Source organism: Thunnus maccoyii, chromosome 13, assembly GCF_910596095.1.
Source record: "Thunnus maccoyii chromosome 13, fThuMac1.1, whole genome shotgun sequence".
Classification (NCBI taxonomy): domain Eukaryota; kingdom Metazoa; phylum Chordata; class Actinopteri; order Scombriformes; family Scombridae; genus Thunnus; species Thunnus maccoyii.
Window position 1 is genome coordinate 12429253 of NC_056545.1, and position 24141 is coordinate 12453393.

Sequence of the window (24141 nt, forward strand, 5' to 3'; positions counted from 1 at the left end):
TTGTGTCTTTAAATTGCTTGTTTTGTCTTACCAACTATCCAAAACCCAGTGCTATTGAGTTTACAATGATAGCAAACAGCAGAATTTCACACTTTCGATTTAATCAATGACTTAAACAATTAATTGATAATCATAATAATAAATGTTATGCATGGAAACTACTGTTTGATTGTGCAGTATTCTCATTTTAAACTTCTAGTGAATGCTAGAAGTTTGCAATTCATTTCCTTCCATCCATGTGTTTATTCAAAAGGACAATGCACTTTAATTAACATTTCTGTAAATGTGCCAGTGTTAGCCAGCTGGCTAATTTTTAACTGCAATCCTTTGGCAAGATGTTCTGAAACCAATGAAGTGGTTAGAAATTACAGACAGAAGACAACTGGTTTGAAATTACAGACAGAAGACAACAAGATGTCGTTAAGACAATAGCAAGAAAATAAGCATTCTCAAGACAGTCTACAAACCATGCAGAGCAATTGGAAACATTAGTACAACAATACAGCAACAATATCCACTATTTGGTACATGTAGCCATGCAAATTTGTCAATTGTTTTTTTTGTTTTGTTGTTGCATATTTCCTAGAGCCTGCAAAGATATTCAATTTACAATGATAGAAACTGAGAAAAGCAGCGAATCTGAGAAGCTGGAACCAGCGAATGTTTTTGCTTGATGAAAAACTGAAACAATGAATCACATGTCAGAATAGTTGTCAATTCACTTTTTGCTGATTAACTAATGAAGTAATCCATGAATTGTGTCATGTTATATACTCTTCTATTCAGTTTTGGGTCATTTCTACTATGGAACAAGTAATTGTCGCAGTTAATGGATTTAAAGGGTCTGAGTTTGATTATATCCAAAGTATCTTTTTATTCACATCAAACCTGGAATCATATTACAGTACTCCTGTTAAAGAGGTTAAGGAAGCTATGAGTATATGAACACTGTCTTCAAGTTCATAATAAGATACTGCAGGGCGGTGAAGCAGTGGAAGAGTGTTCTGCTTTGGAAGGATCTCTGAGCTAATGAGCGATAGTTTTAGGGCAGCGTGCTCTACAGTATGATGTATGCTGGTGCTGTTCCAGTCACTGATGACTGTGTGTAATGTGTTCAGGGTGTGGTTGCCTGGGAAGGATCTGGGCTCTGCTTCACACTACTCCATCACATCAAACGCAAAGACACAAGAATATACACATTGTGTGTGTTTGGAGCACAGCAGGTATTGGGCTTGTGCTATTTGAGCTATATACAAAACTGTATTATGTTTTTTTTCTTTCCTTTTTATCTGAGGTGTGAAGGAGTAGCTGCAGTTCATCCCAGTGATGAAACACTGGGTCCACAGCCAGGGGTGTTAAATCACTGCGCACATGTGCTGATGAGAGATTATGGAAGTCTGTCTTTCTTTGCATGGCTGGGAACTGAGCCCTGTCATTTTACAGAGTGTGAATTTACAACCAAGAATATGTTTGTTTAGGGTACAATCTAATATTATATTTATTCCATAAAAGTAGCTATGTCATAAACGTGGACCTAAATATAATATAGAAAGACATTTGTTGTACCAGAATGATGCATGGTTTACTTTGGTTACCATTTAATTTATCTGTCATTTAATATATGCAATGTCACAAAAAAAAAACAGAACAATGTACTGCACAAATTCCCAGAGCCAAAGGTGACATCATGAAATGGCTTGATTTGTTCCAAAAACAGCCTGAATCCCAAAAGCATTTTCCTTATAATGCCATAATATAACAGAGAATTGAAACAAATCTTGATTACCAGAATTGTTGTTGAATAAAATTGATAAATTTCAGTCAGGGACACACATTTCAAGGAACTGACCTTTTATAGCAGATGGTTATACGGTTAGAATTGGCAGAAAAAAAGGCTCCACTCTTTGAAGAAGCTTCAAAGAATCTCATCCAATCCTACGCTGCACACCAGCATGTTTTTTGGACGTTACTAGGGCTGCAACCAACAATTATTTTCATTATTGATAAATCTGCTTAATCACATGGTCTATAAAATAAAATTTCAAAAGAATACAAAGCCCAAGGTGAAAAACAGTCCAAAACCCAAAGAAAGTCAATCATATAAGACAAAGAAAAACATTCTCATTTAAGAAGTTGTAACTAAAATCTTTTTTTAGCATTCATCATATCGCCAGTCAATTAACCAGCATCTTAAACAGTTTGTCCATATATCACCCAGTCAACCCACCAACAACTCCCCTCTATCCATGCAGCCCTCCACCCTGTTCGACAGCCAGTTGCTCACTCACCCAGCTCTCCAACAAGTCAGCAAAACCAGGCGCCCAGTCTCCTCTCCAGTCTCTCTCCCTGCAGTCAGCCCGTTGCCATGGCAACGGCCTGCCAGAGTCAGTCCGTGGTGCAGTGGCAGCAGCAGATTTCATGTCTGACTGTGTGGCGTCATGGCAACGCCCAGATCAGACCACATTACGGGATGTGAAGTTGAAGGCTCCTCAGATGCGCTTCATTTTCCTGCACCAAAGCAGGATGCATGCATTACATTCAGTGATAAGGATCGTTATTTTCTCATGTAGAATACAGAAATCCTGCCTCATGAAATGGTCGATAATCAATATTTTTGCAATTGCAGAAGGTCTGTTGGATAATTGCATTCTACTGAGAAAATAACATCCACAGTTAGTTTTGTTGCATAACAAAATCTGGATGTACATGGTTAAGATGTTAATCCAAGATCAGGCCTTAAAAGCTGCTTCCAACAGCAAACTTGTCAACCACCCAAATGTTATCAGCATGACTGGTTCAGGTCATTTTAAAGGACACCATGCTGAGTACAGGCTTCAGCGAATTCTGTATTCTTATCTACCTTTAGGATTATTTTATTATCCTTGTGTTTTATGATTCCATTTCTTGTTTTTACTTGCATTTGTGTGCTTTTTCCTTTTCCTTTGTAAAGAGAAGGGCTACACAAATAGAGTTTTGTTATGATTATTATTAATGAATAGCTTTTTCTTAACCTATATTTACAGTAATATTCATAATTTTGTGATTAAACTGCTACATACTGAGGACTCTGTGAGCCTCATTTCTGTATTCAATTAACTTAATCTTATAAAGCCTATGTTTACATAACAGAAATTTAATCCTGAATAATTTTGTGCTAGTCAAAGGGCAGAATGAGCATCAGAGCAGTGCGGGTAACTTAACTTATACTATTTGATGGACACGTTTGTCCAAGAAATTGAGAAAATATCCAGACAAAAGCCAGGCAGAAACATTGAGAGCTGGGCAGACAGACCAACAGGGTGGTTCATAGGTAAACTGTGTCTGGTGTATTTGCATAGGACAAGACTTACAAACATGCCTCGTCTCTTCCCTGCTGTGAATGAATGACTGAATGAAGGAGACATTGTTCATCTTTTCTGGGTGGAAAAAGATGGATATAATCTAACTACAGTACAGAGATATAGAGAAGCTTTGGGCAGTTCTAAATATAGAACAGATTGGCTCTGGCATAGTAGATATTCATCCAATTGGGGTTTTCTCGACAGTGTTTCAAGCCAAACTGGGTCTTTGTTAAGCAAATCATAACATTTTTCCTTCTCTATCCTGTCCCTCCATCCCCCCATCTTTTTTCTCTACAGAGCGACAGGCTTCTGATCAAAGGTGGGCGGATTGTGAACGATGACCAGTCCTTCCATGCCGATATCTACATGGAGGATGGCCTCATTAAGTAAGTCCTCCACTGTCCCCCTTTCTGCTCTGCTCTTATCCATTCCCTTTTGCTTTCATCCCTCCACTCGCAGGCTCATCATCCATTTACTATCTTTTAGTCCAGTTTATTCATCTGTTCTCTTTCCTTTCTCATATTTAACAGCATCTTTCTTATGAGAGTGCAGATTGCTGTTACAGAAATGTAAAGTGCAAAATGCTCAGAGAGATATTCTGACCTTCCATTGCATGGTTAGCCAGATGAATTTATGTAAAGGTTAAAGGAAAATATTGGTTCCCCTTGTTATATTTTTGATGTTTTTTTAAAGAAAACTTTTGAGAACTTTTTGGCCTTCACTTCAAGTCCAAATATTGCCCTCGATATCAACCCTAACTAAATATAACAGCGTATTAACTCTTCCTCCAGAATCAAGTTTAAGGAAACTAAATAGAAACGATCGATCGATCATGTACATTGTGTCCTATTTGTCCAAATGAACCAAAAATGGGACTTCTTTCTGGTGATCACTTACACCATATCTGGGTAATGGTTAGGGTGATAACAACCACTCTAGTCCCAATGTTATGTGCTACTAAGAGCATGTCCCCACCCCATCAGATGAGGCCAGGGTACTTCGGGTGAATTCCCCTGTCTGTCCTCTCTCTCACTCGTCCCCCCCTGTCCTGCTCACTTGATTTTCTAGTGGAGGCCTTTTGTCCCCTCTGCCCTTCAGTGAGGCAGCACAGAGAGAGGTACCCTGGCCTGGAGTTGCATAATAAACGCCTAAATGCCTGGTGGACCATTAGGCTGTTGGCAAACTCACAGAGACATTGGCTTCTGCCTGCCTGTGTGTCTGTCTGGCTTGTCTCCTTTATAAAATCTGGCCAGCAGTGTTTTTTGTTTTTTTTTAACAGGGGTGAAACGTTGATGTGTTGACATGGGGGCAATGTGCTGCTTCAAACTTGGCTGACTTTGTTTTGCTGTGACTTTAAAGTCAAGAACTTTATTTTGGTAGTTTGGTTTGTATTATGCTGGAAATAGTGTCAAAATAAAAGCTAGGACACAAACACAAATATGAATTTTTGTCAAACCTCTTATTTTCATGATTCATTAATCTTAATTATTTTCTTGTAATCAAAAAATACCCAACACAATATCCCAGAAGTCAAAGTGACATATTCAAATAGCTTGTTTTATCTGATCAATAGTTCAAAACCCAAAGCCATTCAATATACAATTCTACAAAAAGAGAAATTTGACAAATACTCACAGTTGCTGAAAGAGAAGCTGAAACAAGGTACTGTTTGGTATTTGTGCTTGAAAAATGATGATTAATCAGTTATCACAGTAGGTGCTGAGTAATTTTCTGTGAATGGACTTTAAACTAATCAAATAATCAATAATTGTTTCCGCTCAAATCATTCCAATAACGTATTCATCAAATAATATGCTCATTAGGGTTGACAGAGAAATTGACCACATCCTGGACAATTTTTTACTCAATTGAAAATACATCAAGGTCATTTGAATATATGGATCATCTCAGTACATTGTAGAAGTCCTATTATGCCTAGGAACTGCTGTCAAAACATCTTCAGTAGTAATATTTCATACTGTGTGTCTGACGGCATCATCTGCACTTGACAGGCAGATCGGCGACAATCTGATCGTGCCTGGTGGGGTGAAGACCATCGAGGCCAATGGGAAGATGGTGATCCCCGGTGGCATTGACATCCACACCCACTTCCAGATGCCGTACCGTGGAACAACAACCGTGGATGACTTTGCTCAGGGATCAAAGGCTGCTCTTGCCGGGGGCACAACCATGATCGGTAAGGGCCGAAAAGAAAAAGTTCACACAGTGAGGCTGAGTGAGGACAAAGCTTGTTTCAGATAGAGGAGGGAAAAAAAGTGAAAAAGAGGGGATAAAAAGAAGAGGAGGGATGGACAAGACCCCAACAAAGGAAAAGAGAAAGGGGGGAGAAGCGATTTTGGTCTATTATGGGCAGCTCTCCAAAATAGGACCATACAAAAGACTCAGTGTAGGGGGGGGGGTGGGATTGGGGAAAGGGGGCCGAAGAGTGAAAGATTGCTCCCACGGAAATAGAGCAGCAATGTGTCTGTGTACAGTAAAGGTTTATAAGTGTGTGTTTGTGTGGTTAATGCCGCTCAGAGACCAGACGCTATCACAGCCAACAGCTGGTAGATACCAAAGTCTCATTAATACCATTAACTTCTTTTGAGCTGGCTGCTACTTTGCTGCTTGTGTGCCAGTGTGGCTCTGTGTTCAAGCACACACATTCACTAACAGGCGTGCTACTGTAGTGAGCCCTATTCATCGGCTCCATTCATAGAGGGATTATATTCCAGTGGGTGATGTGTGAGTGAGAAAGTGAAAACATGTACTGTGGGTTGTATCTGCCTGTGTGTATTGTATACTGTATATGTCTTTCTACGCTAACAGATGATGTTGTGTTTGTGTCATGGCAAAAAAAAAAGTAGTTTAGACGGTTGGCGTTGTAAACAAAAGTGTCTTTTTATGTGATTGCCGTTGCCAGCTCTATCCCATTAACATGCAAAGAACAGCATAAGCAGATTGGGTCGTCTTTAATGAGATAAAGAAGCTAGTCAGGTGGCAAGCCAGCAGGCGGCCTTATTTTGTTAGAGCTGAGTAAGATGGGGCAGGATATTCTGTGTATGGTGATACTGTTGTGTACAATGAGGATTTACTTTGTCCATGAATAATTTCAGTGAAAAGAGACTGTCTTCACCTTACAGGCATGCACACAGAAAAACATGTACTCTTTGTTCTCAAATATACACAGTAAATTATGCAAATGAATATGTCAGAACCCATGTCTATATTATATTTGTAATTTTAGTGTGCATGTATTGTTGAAAGATATGTTTCAGCAGAGAGGCTTGATTTTACTGCCAATATTTCCAATATTATGTTTCTTTACTCTTTCCAAATTCCATTATGAAAAATCCATTGCTCTTTAGTGCCGGACTCAAAGCTATGAGATTGATTGTGGTGACATAACAAAAACCAAAAGTCTGACATCCACTGCTGAAGTGGCCCCAAATTTTTCAAAGACACCCATACCCCAGACAAAGTCGTACAAATTCACTGTGACATCTGACAAAGTTGGTCCCCACTGGCTGAGCAGAAACACAGACAGACAGCTGATTATGCAAGATAAAGTACACAGGGAGAAAGTAGAAACACCAGCAGACAAATCCTGTCATCACCCTGTCTTCATCTCCCCATGTGTGACTGTCCCCGCCCGGCTCTGTCTCCTCTCCTAAAACCCTTTTCTCCCTCCAAACTTTCATCCTCCCCTCATCCCTTCATCCCTCTCTGCTCTCTCTTCTACCATTCATCTCCTCCAGTGGACCATGTGATCCCGGAGGCAGGCAGCAGCCTGATGGAGGCCTATGACCAGTGGAGGCAGTGGGCTGATGAAAAGACCTGCTGCGACTACTCCCTCCATGTGGATATCACCCACTGGGACGATAGCGTAAAGCAGGAGGTGGATAACCTCATCAAGGATAAAGGTAGGCTGTGATGGCGTCACATTACAACTACTTAAGGGAGTGATTGTCTGTAGTTCTTTTAATTTGAGAATGAAATATATATATATAGTACTTTTTTTTTTTTTTTTTTTTTAAGTATTTTTAAAGTTGTTTTGGTTTTTATGTTTGTTGAAAGATAAAGACATAGTGTAGTTAGTGTTTTTAGGATACAGGAAAATGGTGAATCAAAGATTAGAGGGAGCAATACATGAAATTAAAGTGATATACAACAACAAAAATGATTCCTTTTTTATTGTTGTCCAAGATGTTAGTATTGTATTTGCAGTAGTTAAAAATAAGTAGCTCAAGATCACAGGTGATGATAACCTACAACAGTAAAAGGTCATGACAAATTTGAATGTAGTTTCCTTGGTGCTGTAAAATGTAACCACAGAAGCATTTACTGTATAACTAATTAATAAAAGTCATGTGTTCTGGCAGGCAAATAAGCAAACCTCCTTACCAAAAAATCTGATAATGTTGCAAGATTAGACTCAAATTATACCTTATAATGACTACATTCTGGTTATTTGCCCTTTTAGGGGGACATAAGTAGCATTTTTTTTACATACTTTCTTCCTAATGTTGTTTTTTTACAGGAGTGAACTCTTTCCAGGTCTACATGGCTTACAAGGACTACTACCAGATGAGCAACAGTGAGGTACAATAACTTTAATGTGGTGCACACTAGAAAAATCCCAAACATGTAGCTACAGAGGTGGAATTATCTTGATTTCACTGAATTAGTCACTGCTGACCTGCTGTTAAACTGGATCTTTAATAAGCACAAACATTTGGCAATATCTTAGCAGTGATTCAGTGTTTAAAAAAGTGATTAAATTATGACCTTCAGTTGGTGTTCACCATAATATGTAAGAACCCTAGCTTTAAGTATAGTTTCAGAAAAACATTCATCTATTTTTATCTCCCTTTAAATACCTTGTCCTTATGTAACTTGTAGCCTGTGATGTATAGCAAGAGTTCATAAGTCCTAGCAGAAAAAGTGTAAGTCCAGACGGTGTAAGGCAGGACTCTCCGTGTTTCTCATGCAGCTGTAACTAATTCGTTTGGTCAAAGGAACACATGAGGCAACTGAAATAGTGCAGCTTGAAAAACTGATGTCATGCAGCTCGCTGAGGAACTGTGGTGCAGCAAACTAACAACTACTGCAGCTCATCCCACATGAGTTTAACTGTTTCTGGAGACCACACACAATAATTGCAGTGTGTGTGTCGTAGTAGACATCATGTAAATTGTGGGCTTCTTTTAAATTGTGGCTCAAGGGTGACCCCTAGGATAAAAACGAGAGTCTGATTCTTGAAGACTAAAAATGTAATTTCACTGTCTTTTTCTTTATCCAGCTCTATGAAGTCTTTACCTTCTTGGCAGAGAGGGGAGGCATCGCTCAGGTCCATGCTGAGAATGGCGAGATCATCGCTGAGGTAAAAATTACCATAAATAAACCGACAGATACCACTCTTAAACATTTTTTTCTTCCTCCTCTTCTCTTGTCTCCTCCTTCTTTCCTAGTCTGTCTTTAATTACTTGTCTCATGTCCAAGTGTGTGATCTCTTTTAGCTTTAGTGTGATTTATCTCAGTTTAGTTCACCTTTATAGTAGGGCCCTATCGCAGTGCATCTCTACTACCTACAGACTAAACACACTGTCACTGATGAGAGGGAGAATATGTTTCCTGTAGGACACTAATGCGTGGGTGTAGTTTATACAGGGCTGTGACGTATTGTGGACAAATGAAAGTGAATGGACCGTAATAGTTGGTGGATTAAGAGGGTTGGTATTAGTCAGAGCTCTAGACCATGCCTGGATCCTGTCACTGAGTGTTGGACTTTGAAGGAGTCTGATTTCCATCATCTTTTAAACCAAAAATGTCTAAATTCCTAGATTATGTCATGGCTTGAATTTACTTAAAAGCTGCTGAGACAGAGAGGCCTTAGATTTGTTTGTGATAAATGCTGTTAGTGCTGGTACAGAGGACATGTTGTAACAGGCCACATGTTGTGACAACCACCATGGATAAGTGCTGAAACCGCTGCAACTAAGTGCCTTAAGCTGCAGTTCCTCTAATGGCCACCAGATGCTTACTTAAGGAAACCTCAGACTTCCAACTTCATTTTCTCCCCAGAAATACAATACATTGCATTTCCCCACAAAGGTCGGGCCTTAGTAGTGATTTTGTGTGTCTTAACAGCAGTTTTGAAAGATATTTTCCTATCAAGGATACATAGGGTTAGGAAGATTTGAGTATTTTACCCATCACCTCTGCTGTAGAGATTCAGGCAAATGACATATATGGGAGCAAGCAACACGAGCCTCCTAAAGCTTATGATCTCAAATGCTTGTCTCTGAGTCCAACTTAAAAATAATCATTAGCCCAGTGCATTAGCTTTTGTAGCAAATTGCATAGGGATCTACTACCAGAGCAACTTTCTAGCTAACCAAACTGTCAGAAATTTTGAGAGGTGAGTCTACCTGTGTTCAGAGACCCTCGAAATCCTTTAGATTCCCACGATCCTCTGTGTGTGGCCTGACCCAGATGATAAAGCTGCTGCTCACGTCCTTACACACTCCTCACACAGGCAGAAAGAAACAGAAGCAGAACATCATTTCAGAGTGTGACTAAAACCTCACATCAGCCTGAGCATTCACACCTGGTCAACTTTCCAGTTTAATTTAAAAAAAAAAAAAAAAAAAATTGACTTCACTGTTGGGAATTATGTCTTTGGTTGTGTGTGTATGCATATACTATAGGTCTGCATGTATCTATGAACTAAGCAGCTGCTAACAGGGTACTTGCTGTATGTTTGTTCAACAGGAGCAGGCCCGTATGCTGCAGATGGGTATCACTGGACCAGAGGGACATGTGCTGAGCAGGCCAGAAGAGGTAAAACACACATACTGCACCTATACACTAATTATTTTGTTTGTGTAAAGACTGATGTGTGCAAGTATGATTGTTTTTTGTACACGCCTTTAGTTTTTTTATTGAGATATTGTATTTTAAAGTCTTTTAGATATCTGTCCTCTGTATGATCTTCCTACTTCAGTGAATGTCAACTCTGTGTTGGCATGTGTAACATAAATGTGCTGCCAGTTTTGTTAGGAGAATTCAATCTCAAGAGACAATTTAAGTAAAATAAATAAAATGTACAAGCAGCTTTTTGCAGTGTAAACATGGCCACATATAAGCAGGGTCAAATTGTTGTGATGACGTTCCTGAACTTGTCTTCACACACAGATTGTTCCTGTTACACACATGTGGTTTCAGACACATTAGAGGCGTTGGGTGAAAACTCTCTGGTTTCCCCCAATTGTTGCTGCTATTGTTTTCTCAACAAACAACAAAATGAAAGCCATGCTCTCAACTCAGCAACTTGTCTGCCTTTAGCCTGACAGGGATTTTCCGCTCTCTGGTGCAGTTAGAGTGAAGCTGTCTCACACAGTCTCATAGTGTCATGCAGTTAAGCAGAGTCTTAAGAATCAAAAGCTTGGTAACATGATTTAATTGATCAGAGGCCAAGTTGGATTAGTGTTTTATCAATGTCCGGTGTCCTTTATGGTTTTAATTTATTGCTTATTGGAGCCAGGTTGAGCTTGTGGACTAGAACACAATAATTGTCTGAAGTGTTTACATCACCTTGCAAACCACAAAACACATGTAGGAGACAGTCGTCACATCTGGAGTTATGCTTGGCCTTCTTCTCGCAACGTTATTTTTTACCATTTCTTCGTGGAAGTTGATTGTTTGTTTGCTCACTGACTCTTATGAATTGACTTTCACAACTGACTTTCAGAAATGTAACTGTAATCACAATTAAATGACAGGTGCCAGCATTTTTTTTTCTTGCCTCATTAAAATTACTTTTAACTACCTTATGAACTAAATGTAATATAATAAATCCCTAACCTCACCGGTTTATGATGTTAAAATTATAAGCTTCCACTTCTCGTTTTGGTTAAAAATGAATTATTCAAATAATACATTCCAAAAATACATAATTTTGCTGTGGTTAAGATATTTGAAGTTTATTTGAGAAGCTCCTAATGGGAAAAACATTTCCAAGTCAGCCACAATGTCCTGTCCCTTCTCTAGCTGGAGGCAGAGGCGGTGTTTCGTGCCATCACCATTGCCAGCCAAACCAACTGTCCTCTCTACGTGACCAGGGTCATGAGCAAGAGTGCTGCTGACATCATCTCACTGGCTAGGAAGAAAGGTAAAGAGCAGCATTTAGACTTCACTGCTAAATGTAGAAGATTGTAAACTATGTGTGTGATGAGTAGTGGGTTCAGTTTAGTGTAATTTAATGCTATGTTGTACACTCCAGCAGCAATCACAGGTTGTAAGGGAAAGCCGGCATGAAAGTAACACGGGATGAAAGTAAAGGATATAATATGTCTGCAATTACATATTAATAAGGACATTGTCACAGCAAAGCCTCTGTATGGTAAAAGTGAGAATCTGAGGATAGTATGGCAAAAGGACATGGACATTGAGCTTGAACAAGAGGTTTGGGAGAATACTGTCCATCACATGGGTTGGTCAGTAAGGGATAGTAAGAGCAAATTTGTACATTATAAAATAATAGATATTATTGGACTCCAGTCAGACTTAAAAAGCTTGGTCTTATTCAAAGCGATGAATGCTGGAAATGTAAGAGTTCCATGGGTACCTTTCTACACCTCATTTGGGACTGTCCACTGGTTTCCCCATTTTGAGCATGAGTGGTTGGGGAAATTGAGGAGTGGTTGGACCAGCCCTTGCCAAGCTCGCCATGTCTTTGCCTTCTTGGAGACAAATCTGTTTTACCAGCTGGACTTACAAAGGCATAGTTTAGGTTAGTCCTTGCAGGCTTCCTCAATGCAGCCTGAAAGAACTGGAAAAATACAAGCAAACCGTGTTATAAGGACTTGATTGAACTCATGACGGTCACAGCCTTCTGTTCAAAGTCAAATTATACCAAAGTCATTCCACATTTGAACAAAATAGCACCTAGTATTGATAGATCACACATGTGAATTGTTGATCACAATGAAAATTAGTTTTTGTCTGTAACGTCATCTTTTAAAATGACCTGTATCTGAAAAGTGTTACTTACATCCCGGTTTTCCACTATTGTACATGATATTTACATGAAGATTGTGTGAAACTTCTCTCCCACCAATGAATAACAGCATCACCAACAGCAGATTCTACAACACAAAAAAGGAACTTAGATTAAAAGGAGTGCATTTTATCTTTGAAAGAAATGCTAAAAAAACTTTGAATTGCCTTGTTGTTGAAATGTGCTATACAAATAAACTTGCCTTGCCTTGCTATTAGTTCAGATACGCTACATTGCTTGAGATTAGAAGATTTATCTAATTTCAGAGTAAAGCATGCAGTGATTTAGATATTGCGTATAATGAGTAGAGTACAAGCAATCTTTGACATGATGTTTATTCCACTTCAAAGTATTTTTTACGGCATTTCCATGTATTTCTCATTGACATGTTGGTACTCAAATCAGTATAAACCATCAAGACTTTAAAATAATGTATAATCTGGCAAAAGAGCACCACATTTGAATTGAGAAATTACTGCTTTAGAAATTTGCTTCAGTCTTCTCCTCTCTAAATATTTCTTTGGTTATTCAGCTCTGTTCATTGGTTGACGTGTTTCTGTCTGATTTCTGAGACGTTAGGAATGCACACACCAGTATCACTGCACCTACACATATGCCCTTATAAGATCATTGTACTCTCTTCCCTGAAGCTGCATATGTTCACAGACTTTGGATATTGTCAGAGGAATCTTCAGCTTTGTCATATGGATCTTTTCTGTGGTTCAGCTTTCACACAGACGATTCCTCACAACCCCAGGAAAGAGCGGAGGTGGGGGCTCCCTGGCTGTGATGGACTGTAAAATATACAATTTTTGAGAATAGAAGGGGAAAACGGGGGAGGGCAGAGAAGAAGAATGTGTGTTTGGATGTCTTTGGTTGAAGCGCCAAGTGAGGTTTGAACAGGCAGACCTCAGATGGCCTTCTTCTTGCAGTCACACACACACCCATTAAGAGCCTTTATGGACTTGACACCTTTGCTTGGAGCTATTCCCAAACCCTTAAACTAGGAAACACATGAGACAGTGAGGTGTGAGAGCAGAGCAGCATGAAGAGACACAAGAGCAGGCAAGTGTTAGTGACATGAATCAAACCCCGGCCCATCATGCATGGAAGAACAGGCTAAACGACAGTTGAGCCAAAGTGAAATTTGCACATTGCCAAGGGTGGTGTTTGGATTTTCAGAGATTAGTCATGGTTCCTCTCCTGCAAACACTTGAATTACCAAGGCTTTTAGTGAGATTAAACTGTTGATAAAATAATCAGGCTTGATTAATGCAACTAATGATTTTGAGAATGCCAAGAATCACTCAAATAAATCGGTTTGATGCATTTTTTACAAATATTTCTTCCTCAGGAAATGTTGTGTTTGGGGAGCCAATCACAGCCAGCCTGGGGACTGATGGGACACATTATTGGAGCAAGAATTGGGCCAAGGCTGCTTCTTTTGTAACATCACCTCCTCTCAGCCCTGATCCTACCACTCCAGACTACCTGAACACACTGCTGTCCAGGTACTTATCACAGTGCCTCTTTCTAGTTAGGTTGTTGGCATGTTTTATCTTTTTTATGTTTGGCTGAGACGTGATGTAACACATCATGCATTTATATCACGTATGTCACATCATGTTGTATCATCTTATATTACTGTTGTGTGCAAAGATGACATAATACAAGGCAAAACACAATAGAGTACATTTAAGCGGGGTAGTCACTTGTCTCACACTATTTCAAACATACATTTCTATCCAAACTACACTCAGCCTGTCAGTGAACGACATTTAAAGACCCAACTTGAATGTGCACTAGTTAGTTTCTGCAAGTACTATAGACACACAGAAATAACAAGATTAGACTAACAAGATCCATGGTTAACATACTGTATGTATGGCACAGTGGCAAATAAAGCATGACTGATTTAATCACAATGCTTTGCTGAAATACTAGTCTTCAAATTCTTGAGGGCATTCACCAGGCCATTATTAGGAGGCAAGAAGAAAAATAAGTCAAAAATTAGCTCCCACACACAGGCACAATTCCTAATGAATGTCCTTGGATAGAAATGCGTGTTGACAGCTATTTGTTGATTTTGGCATTGTTTAAGTGTCCTTTAATACATCTTTTGTCTGTGTGGACGTGTCCAAAGCTTATCTCTGAAAAATCCACCCTGCTGTATTAAGTAAGATTTAAATTAATGCATTCAACTGAAACTCTGAGTTTCTCTCCTTTCTTATGATAAAAAAAGTTCAGCAGTTGTTACACAACTGCTGAACTTTGTCTGGTAAGTGAGTTAGAACGTCATATGGAAACAGGAAACATTAGTAACGGTTTGCACTGGGAGAACAAACTCTGGCATGAGGCATATTTCAATTGCTCCCATTCCTTGTTCTGTTTTGTTGTGCCTTTCCTGCTTAAGTAAATAAACATATTTCCTTGTGATTGCAATACACAGAGCGTGCCGTGTTGGTGTAATTCCATCTTAACCCTGTATTTCCATGTCTCTTCATCTCCCAGTGGAGACCTGAGTGTGACTGGCAGTGCTCACTGTACCTTCAGCGTGGCTCAGAAGGCCATTGGCAAGGATGACTTCACTCAGATCCCGGAGGGTGTCAACGGGGTGGAGGAGAGGATGTCCCTCATCTGGGATAAAGCTGTGGTGAGGACTATGTTTTTCTTCCTCCATTTTTAAACTTTGGAAGACAGAGAGGGACAAAATTCACTTTCTGTTCACAGATTCATTTTCTACCCTTTTCTTTTAAGGCAAATCATAATTTTCTAAGCTTTAGCTTTGTTTTAAACCTCTCACCTTCAGTATCTCTTCTATTTTGTGAGTTTTAGTCTGTGCTGTTTGCTCTGTAGTCAAATCTGCATCTTTCTCATCTTTCTGTGGTTTCTATTTTTTGTTTGTTTTATAAGGATGCTCTTGTTCTCTGTCTCTGTTCTTTCATCTGGCTTTTGCTAGTTTGCCTACATTGCTCAGCTATTGGTCTATCTCCCTCCCTCTCTCCAGCTTTATTTTACCATCTTGTTGTCTCTGTCTTGCTTTATACTTGCCTTTTCTATCTCCACGTCTGTCCTCTCCTTCACCCTTGGATGCAGCACTCTGCCCTCATTTTTTTCCTCTTTGTTGTTATCGCTGCATCAGAGTATGGCTAACAGACACAGAACCTTGCAGCTTCAGACAGCTGTGGAGCACCGTGCTGCCTGTAAAATGGACAAAAAAACTGAATATAAGTCCCTAGGGCAGTAACTTAAAATCCAAGCTCACACCAAACTTGGACTGAATGCAGCTTTAGAGGTGCTGGCTACTGTTATCTAAATGTAATCCAGCTAGAGCTACATACAGTGCCAGTCAAAAGTTTGGACACACTTTCCTATTCACTTGAATGAGAAAGTGAAGGACGTGAGAAAGTGAAAAGGTTATCATTGTGGCATCTAGTGACCAGTCATCCTTTTTGACAAATACTAATTATGCCACCCTGGTTTTTCTTGGCTTATTTTCCGTTCCAGACTACAGGTAAGATGGATGAGAACATGTTTGTGGCGGTCACCAGCACCAATTCAGCTAAGATCCTGAACCTGTACCCTCGTAAGGGTCGGATCGCCGTGGGCTCTGATGCTGACCTGGTCATCTGGGATACAGACTCTATCCGCACCATCACTGCAAAGACGCAACAATCGGTACGTACAGTGTGCACAGGTCAAAGTTTGTATTTGTGTTTGTTTCAAGTTTCAGCGAAATTCCAGCTCACAACTCATGGCATTTTTTGCAGTTTTACTTTTGTCCTCTCCTTTCACTCAGCTTTTAAGTAGAGCTGAAAAGATTTTAGCAAAAATTTCAGTGTTTAAACTACTGAAACTGTAGAAGCTATATTGTTTCACAGCTTCTCAAACAATGTAACTTGCGTGCTAGTGGCATTATCAATCCATTTTTTGTGCAGATGATCTATTGTTGGCTAAATATAAGAGCTGTGTTGAAAAAAAAAAAGCATTGTGAGACAGAGGAAATAAGGGAGAAATAAAAGCATGCTTTTAAAAGAGGTCAGATTTTTTAGGGAAAGAGTTAAGCAGAATGTAGGATATGAGATAAGAACAGTGTCTGCGGCTGTGTGTGTATGTGTGCAAGAGATAGAGAGAAAAAAAAGATATAGAGCGAGGGTTGGAGAGAGAGGGAGCGCATTTTTGATCAGCTTCCAGAGAGCTCTCAGTTCCCCTGAACGGAAATGAGGTCTCAGTGGATGTTAACTACTAATACGACTCGCACCGTACTCACCACATGAGCGGCTCTCAATGTAAATTTCAGGCTCACTAAATCCAAAAACCCTCAGCAATTACGAAAATACTGATTTGGTTCAAATACACAGGATTATCCAAATACAAAAAACATTCTGTATATGTCAATGACATATACATCATTTTCCAAAATGCCCTGTACAGTCCAACTACAGCTAACCAACAATCAAGTGGTATCTCCGTCCTCTATATCCTCTATATCCACTATATCCTCTATATCACATTCACTTATCATCCAAAATATTCTTGTGATTAGTGGGTTTAAATTATGTCATTCATTGCATAGGATTAAGCTACAGTAAGTACTGATATTTCAAATACTTTCACAAACCCCAGAGATTTGGGACATCTGTACACATTTCTTGTTGGAAAACAACTGATCTCATAACTGGAAAACAGTTTTAGTCAAAGACATTTGATTTCACGGGAAACATCTGACTTAACATGCAATCTTAATCAGAATTGGTAGTGCTGTGTGACAATTACGCCATCCTCCTCCTCTGCAATCCACTTTCTTTAACTCAAAACGTGTGCATTGATTTTTAATCATTGTATTCTATTATGTATTTAAGTTGGAAGATTATACATTGTTTGGGAAAATCTATTAACTAAACTAAGTTAGCAGCAATTTAACAACATCATAAACATATAAGCTACATATTGCCTGCTGGTGCTGATCTCCTCATAGTGAAATTATATGAATCCTTTTGAAGTGTTACTTTTTCCTGTGTTTATCCAGCTGTGTTATATATGTGATAAGATAGATTTTCATTAATGATAGTCTGGACCATTAATTGCAACAAAACACCAGGGTTTGAAGTTATTTATAGAAAATGTTGTCACTTGTTTCATATAAAATATGTGTAAAATTGTCAGTAACTGTCAGTGATTCAATGACTCATGATGACAGTACATTGTGAAATCAAGAGAATTTTTTTTGTCATGTATTCAAAATTAAAAAAATAAATATTGAAACAAATGAAACTGTACAGTCCAACTACAGCTAACATTTGAATCTTTATAATGTGAGACTCTCATTAAGCCAGCCAAAAATGTCCTCATTTTCTATAAATATCCGCACTCTCAAGGCCTAAGACTAGAGCTTCACAAAGATAGACGTACATGAGCACACACACACACACACACACACACACACACACACACACACACACACACACACTTCTTGTGCACACTGTGTGCAGTATGTGTCCTTATGTCCTTACCACTACACTGACATTAGAGGAGCCCAAACAGGCCACTCGGCAGCAGAGGAAGTGTCTGCACAGGAAATGAAGGCTTTACCAGCCTACTGCATTTCATGCTTTTACAGAAATACACCAGTGAGGAAGAATACATTAAACTTGGGATTGCAGCTGCTAGAGCATGTCACTGCTTCCATCGTGAACATGCACGGTGTATTCATCAACTTACTGCTAGCTAACAATTTATGTAGGTTGGTGAAGCTTGTGCATTTTAATTTGCCTTGCTCACCGACGATCAAGTTATGGCTTTTGTTTAGTAGAAGAGAAAGAACGCTGCTCTGTCTCCAGATGGAAGAACGGAAAGAGAGAACTGGACTAATAATATGCCTTCTCCAAATGTGGAGTACATCCACTGAGGATCCATGGGTTCTTACATAATGATGTCACCCTTTCATTTCCTGCTGGTCGTCCTTCCAGATAAAATAACAGAAGAGAGCAGAAGACCAGAGCACGGCAGCTCCCAGCTTCAATAAATCTACCTTAATGGATAGTCTGATGCCAGGCCAAACAGGAGCGGTCCTGTTTACCAGCACACTGAGCAGGGGAAAGCCTTCCTCTGTAGATAAATATGACTTACACTGTGCTGTGCCCTAGTTTGTTATCAGTAAGCCCACATCTGGTCTGGATTGCTTGTTGCTGTCAACATAAACATACATAGATGAATGTAAGGATATTCTGACACATAGACAAAACTGAGCAGCAACATACTCTGAGACACACACAGCTTAGGCATGACATCATGTTGGCATGCAGTAAGTCTTAGTTATGTCCTGTTCTGGCCTGAATTTGGACGGCAGCAGAAAACAGGGCCGTGTGCAAAGGAAGTAAGCAACAATGGAATGAGGGGAGGGGACCATCACAGATCACAAACATGTCGAGAAAAGAAAGTTGGCTGAAGGGAAATTGGAAGAGGATGAATAGTGAACAAGGTTGGAAAAAAAAATGCAAGGGATTTAGTAAATCAAGCAAGAACGGGTTAGGGAGAGAAAGGCATAGGTTGAGAAAAGAGAGGTAGAAAGAGAGATAAATGAACAACTGGAAAGTGAGCAATGTGAAGAGAGCGAGAGATCGAGACAGAGAGCGAGTAGAACTATCAGACACCAGCTGGATGATGGCAGCTGTTTGTACATGCTGAACAGAAGAAACAAGGTGATGAATGATAAAGAATGTGAGAAAGATAGAGTGAGGGATTAAAATAGAGTAAAATGAGGAAGAGAGTTTATGTTTCCACTTCTAGTCTCTACACCCATCCTCCCACAACTCCCTCTGTTGTTGTCTTCTTCATTTCATCCATCCCTTATTTAATCTGGAAGATTTGGGAAGTTTTTCTCAGTTGTTTTTGTTCTTTCTCTAATCAAATTTTATTTAATTTTCAAAACCATGATCAGAAAGAACTTTTATCATAAAACCACATGACAAATTGAAAACACCCCTCTGCCAATTCTTACTTTTAGTGGAATTATTTGTTCAAAGGTTTGCGTCAGTGTGGCATTTATTGAGCACCATGATTGTGTATTTACAATTATGTTACTTTGGCTGTATCTGTTGTAATTTAATATTTGTGCTTTAGGCTGCTGAGTACAATGTCTTTGAGGGCATGGAGCTGCGCGGAGCCCCACTAGTGGTGATTTGCCAGGGGAAGATTGTCCTGGAAGATGGGAACCTGCACGTCACCCCCGGCGTGGGCCGCTTCATTCCCTGCTCACCTTTCCCTGACTTTGCCTACAAGCGTGTTAAAGCCAGGAAGCAGGTAAATGAAGGTTTACCACTGTCCAGCGTGCTACTTACACTAAGCAGATATCATTTTGGTGAGGCAGCTATCGAATCCTCAAACAGTATGTAGTATCCTATTGGAAAAATGAGCTCTGATTGTACAGTACAAAGCTACCATTACTATTTTTAAATACAATATTTAGTTTGAAATCAAAATGAGCTGCTGAGCAGATGAAGATAAAATGACAAACAGACATTTAATGCAAAAAGCCATCACAGGATCCACCACACTGTTGGATTGCGAATTATCTCTTAGTACCAAAGATGTAAGGCTGTTGTATTAATTGAAAAGCTAGCATCAAACCTTAAAGAATTAAAATTTATAGATGACTGGATAAAACATTTTATATTGCACTCAGATATTCATGTTAATTGCACTCTTAAAAATCCTTTTGAGAGTACTTACTGGTGGCATCCACACACAGAGCTAGGTTTACTGTCAAAAAAAATGAATGCAAAAGCACTTTCCTATCTCCTCCAAAGCATTAAGAGTTAATTGAAAATGTATAAAAACATCCCATTTAACCATTTACAATGGCTTAAACTGAAAGCAGACCCTGCTTTCTGCTCTCTTGCCGCCTTTCTTATGTGCCAAAAATCTCATTGTTCAACAATTTCCTTATTCGCAGCTGGCTGATGATGAGAAAATGGAGCTGTAGTAACAGTGCACTGTTTATCTTGGTAGCAGTCACTATTATGCTTTCTTCATTCACAGATGTCTCTTTTTAACTCTTGACAGAGATTTGAAGATTCCACTGAGTCACGCCACTGACAGACAGATAGACAATGGCTTTTTCACTGACAACGTAGAGTTTCAACTTGTATGTGGTGCCTTCATATGAGTGTGTGCGTGTGGATGTGTAAATCTGAAATTGGTTCTCAGCAGGAAAAATGCATAAATAATTCGGGCACAAGGAGTTACACAACCATATAAAGCTTAATCACTATAATGTCTCTCTTTGTTCTTACCCATCTTCTCCTCTTCTACCTCTTGTCCATCCTGTAGCTGGCGGTCCTGAGGGCAGTACCCAGGGGAATGTATGACGGACCTGTGTCTGAATTCTCAATGTCCCGTGGCGGTACCCCCTCGGCCTCGGCACGCACCTCTCCCACCAAACAGCCCGTCAGAAACCTGCACCAGTCTGGATTTAGTCTAGCAGGTAACCCTGCACCATGTGGTGAGCTCATTTTCTTAATACAACATCAACCCCTCTATCACCCTGTCCTTCCTTTCGTCTGTTTTTGGTCTACATTGATTTACACTGTACAGTATGTAGATACATCAAAGGAGCATGTGCATCTGTCTATCTCCCATCATGCCCCTGTTTTATCTCAACTCAACTTCATGCTGTGAAGTACAACAGTCATGTGATCTTGGCATGTAGTTGCTCTCCATGAATGATGCATTCAGACATCATAAGCCTGTAGAAAAAAAACCTAATAATCTCTCATTATCCTGTTTCATACTTTATGATGTGCACCGTATGGTATGCATTTGTCTGCAGTGCATCATGGGTCTATACAGTGTTTATATGACAATTTGGGCTGTTTATGCATGTTGCTAACTTAGCCGCATAGCTCCTTTGAGTTTGAGCCACAATGCAGACAGCATCAAGTTAAATGTATCTACACAGTTAGAGATGGCTGTTTGTTGTTTTTGCCTCAGTGTGGTTTGACATGACGTCAGCATTACCTCAAAATGAAACCTCATGAACTGTACTTTTGCCCCACACTCATCTCTGATGTAAACTATATTTTAGCATTCAAGTTTGGAGCTTAGTATTTAAGTCTGTTTCTCTATTATGCATGTTGCACTAAGCAAATGATGGTTTATATTATCCTGCATTCTTGCTCATAAATTTTATCATACTTTTTCTAACGAACTCAGATGGGTCATTCTCACATTGTGATTCATCTGTAAAAAATGCATCTTGAATCCCTCTCTCCTGCTGAATGATAAGCTCTCTTACAGTATTCCACACCTCTCAAATAAAATATTTTGGAGGGCTTTTTAGGACATTGCGCTACAACTACAACCTCCCTGTAACATTAAGCTACAGTAGGGAATGAAGTTTTCTCCACAGTTACACTTATTGTAAGTCATGCTGGATGAGTGTTGGCTCAAGGCCTGAAACATACAGTGTACAAGATTTCAGTCCAGGCATCTGGACATGGTCTGTTAAAAAAAAAGCCTATCTAATGTGAGAGATTATAACACGATGTCTTCACATTAGACATCTGTTCTATTATGCAGAGCTGCTGAGTGACAGTCTGATTGTGCCTATTTGTAATGTCAGCAATGGATTAACTTTGATTTAGAAAAAACAAACACAAGAAATTGTCTTTTTCAGGCTACCAAACAATGAAATCACAAACCAGAGAGTCAGCGTTTCCACTGTTTTATAATCAAACAGAGCAACCGTATAGCTATTAGCTAGTCACTCTGTCCTCCCTGACAGACTAAATGTGTCCATATGTAACCTTAAATCCAAGAGAGCAACGCCTTTCAATCTGGACAGAGCACAGCTGTACTCAACATGATCCTTGTGACTACATGTACTATTTTTAATGGTTGATATGTGATTTTGAAAAAAAAAAAAAAAAAAAGTCTACAGAATGGTGGTTAGCCTTTGGCAGTATTAAGCAACCTGCCTTTACAAGCATAGCTGATGTGTGATACCTCATTGATGAAAAAAGAAGGTGACCTCCGCTGGAAAGAATTTCCACATTTGAGTACATGCATTTAGAAGAGAGTTTGGCTGCTCCTGGTTTCCCAGGCTTTGTAATGGTTATGTGTGTTTAAGATGGTGTGTATTCTTGTATGTGTGCATATGTGTGTGTGTACTCTCAGGGTGAGTCAGTCTCATGTCTATTTAAGTTTTTCCAGGTCCACCACCTGCAGAGTTGATTTATTTGTCTGGAGGGAGATGGGAAAAATTGTTTGCTTAGATGCAGTGTATCATAGTCTGACATCATTCTACTTTCCATTTAGTCTATATATACTTGCCGATAATTTGTTGCAGCAGAAACCCTGGCTCATCTTTTGGAAACACTGCGCGTTATGTCAAACTGTAGCCTCTTTTGTTAGTGCTCATACAGCACATGGTCCGCTGAAATTTGCATTCCCCTGTCATCTCAGTGACACATACCATATATCATAGACAATAATAATATGTCTTGCAAAACCTCTAGTGCCTGGAAAGTAATAATGTTACTGTATGACAACAATTATTTGTGTGCTATGACAGCATAAAAGCTGTTCTGTGTAGAGTAAGTCTTAAAGGACTGACAAAAGAAGCTTTAGATTTTGGATTTGAAGTATAGAGAGAAGAGCAGAGAAAGTAAATCTCATCATCTGTATCTGTTTAATCCAATAGGTCTTATATAGGCTTTACAAAATCTGTTTTGTGCTGACGTTCCATAGCAAATGTCCCTCCTTTGTTCCAGGAAGTGACAGTATACCACAATCTTGTTTCATTAGAAATTCAGCTGAGTTCATGTAAAATGTAACATTTACTCTACTACTGTATATGTTTTCTGTAATATAATATTTGAAAACATTTGTTTGGGGCTCACACGTGAGTGTTCTGCATTGCACCACTAGCTAATTAGCATGTAGGTAGGGATGTCAATATATAATCAAAGACTGGTGTTTTGACAAAATAGTTTATATGGAAATGTAGTGCAAAGAAAAATTATTCCAGTTTCTAACGTTTACTTGAATTTCAAATCATCCTGTTACAGTTTTGACATTTCTCAGTGTTTATTTCTCCTCAGACCAGCATGACAACAGTCTTTAAAATGCATGTCTTTATATTTTTCTTTGCCCTTTATTTTGATTTTGGTGTTCTTTTTCTTTCCCTCACGTGTCCTCCGTACTGCCTTGTGTTATCTTGTTTTTTTCTATGTAATCCTTATCTTTATCTCCATCTCTCTCCCTTTAGGTCCCCCCACCCCAGATGACATCCCCATCAGGCCTGCTGGCCGGCGTATTGTAGTGCCCCCTGGTGGTCGTTCCAACATCACTTCCCTCAGTTAAATGGCAGGAGGACAGAAAATGACAACAGAGTGCAGGAGTGAGAGTGTGTAGGGAGGGGGGAACGGGGCGGGAGGGAAAGAGGGAGGGAGGGAGGAGGAGATGCAGAGGACCATGATTAGTTAAAAAAAAAATAAAAGAGCAAAACACTGAATCCTCATGCCTTACCTGTCACAATGCTACGTTGCTCAGACGAGAACAGCATCCCTTTTCCTTGGGAATTTGGACACGAATGGATAAACTTAGCACCAAATCACAATACACATGACCAGTTGTAGCCTCACTTCTTCTCAGTAAAGAATCCACTACAAATACAGTGAAAACATGTTCACTTTGTGCTCTGGTAATGGGAAACTATATATGTAAACCTTCACATTC

General features: G+C 39.4%; 1 protein-coding gene across 3 annotated transcripts in view; it reads left to right on the forward strand.

Moving 5' to 3' along the window:
- The window catches only part of dpysl3 (dihydropyrimidinase like 3), a 40063-nt gene extending 16236 nt beyond the window's left edge, over positions 1-23827 (forward strand). For 2 of the 3 annotated variants that reach the window (XM_042430767.1, XM_042430769.1), the window contains 13 exons: positions 3639-3727; positions 5354-5538; positions 7100-7264; positions 7882-7943; positions 8644-8724; positions 10116-10184; positions 11394-11514; positions 13757-13913; positions 14914-15055; positions 15910-16080; positions 19525-19704; positions 20734-20905; positions 23672-23827. In XM_042430767.1, the coding sequence (XP_042286701.1) occupies positions 3639-3727; positions 5354-5538; positions 7100-7264; positions 7882-7943; positions 8644-8724; positions 10116-10184; positions 11394-11514; positions 13757-13913; positions 14914-15055; positions 15910-16080; positions 19525-19704; positions 20734-20905; positions 23672-23766 (1689 nt within the window). In that variant the 3' untranslated portion in view covers positions 23767-23827. The remainder of the gene's footprint in view (positions 1-3638; positions 3728-5353; positions 5539-7099; positions 7265-7881; positions 7944-8643; positions 8725-10115; positions 10185-11393; positions 11515-13756; positions 13914-14913; positions 15056-15909; positions 16081-19524; positions 19705-20733; positions 20906-23671) is intronic. The other variant, XM_042430768.1, reaches the window with a different exon arrangement.
- Positions 23828-24141: the final 314 nt, after the last annotated feature.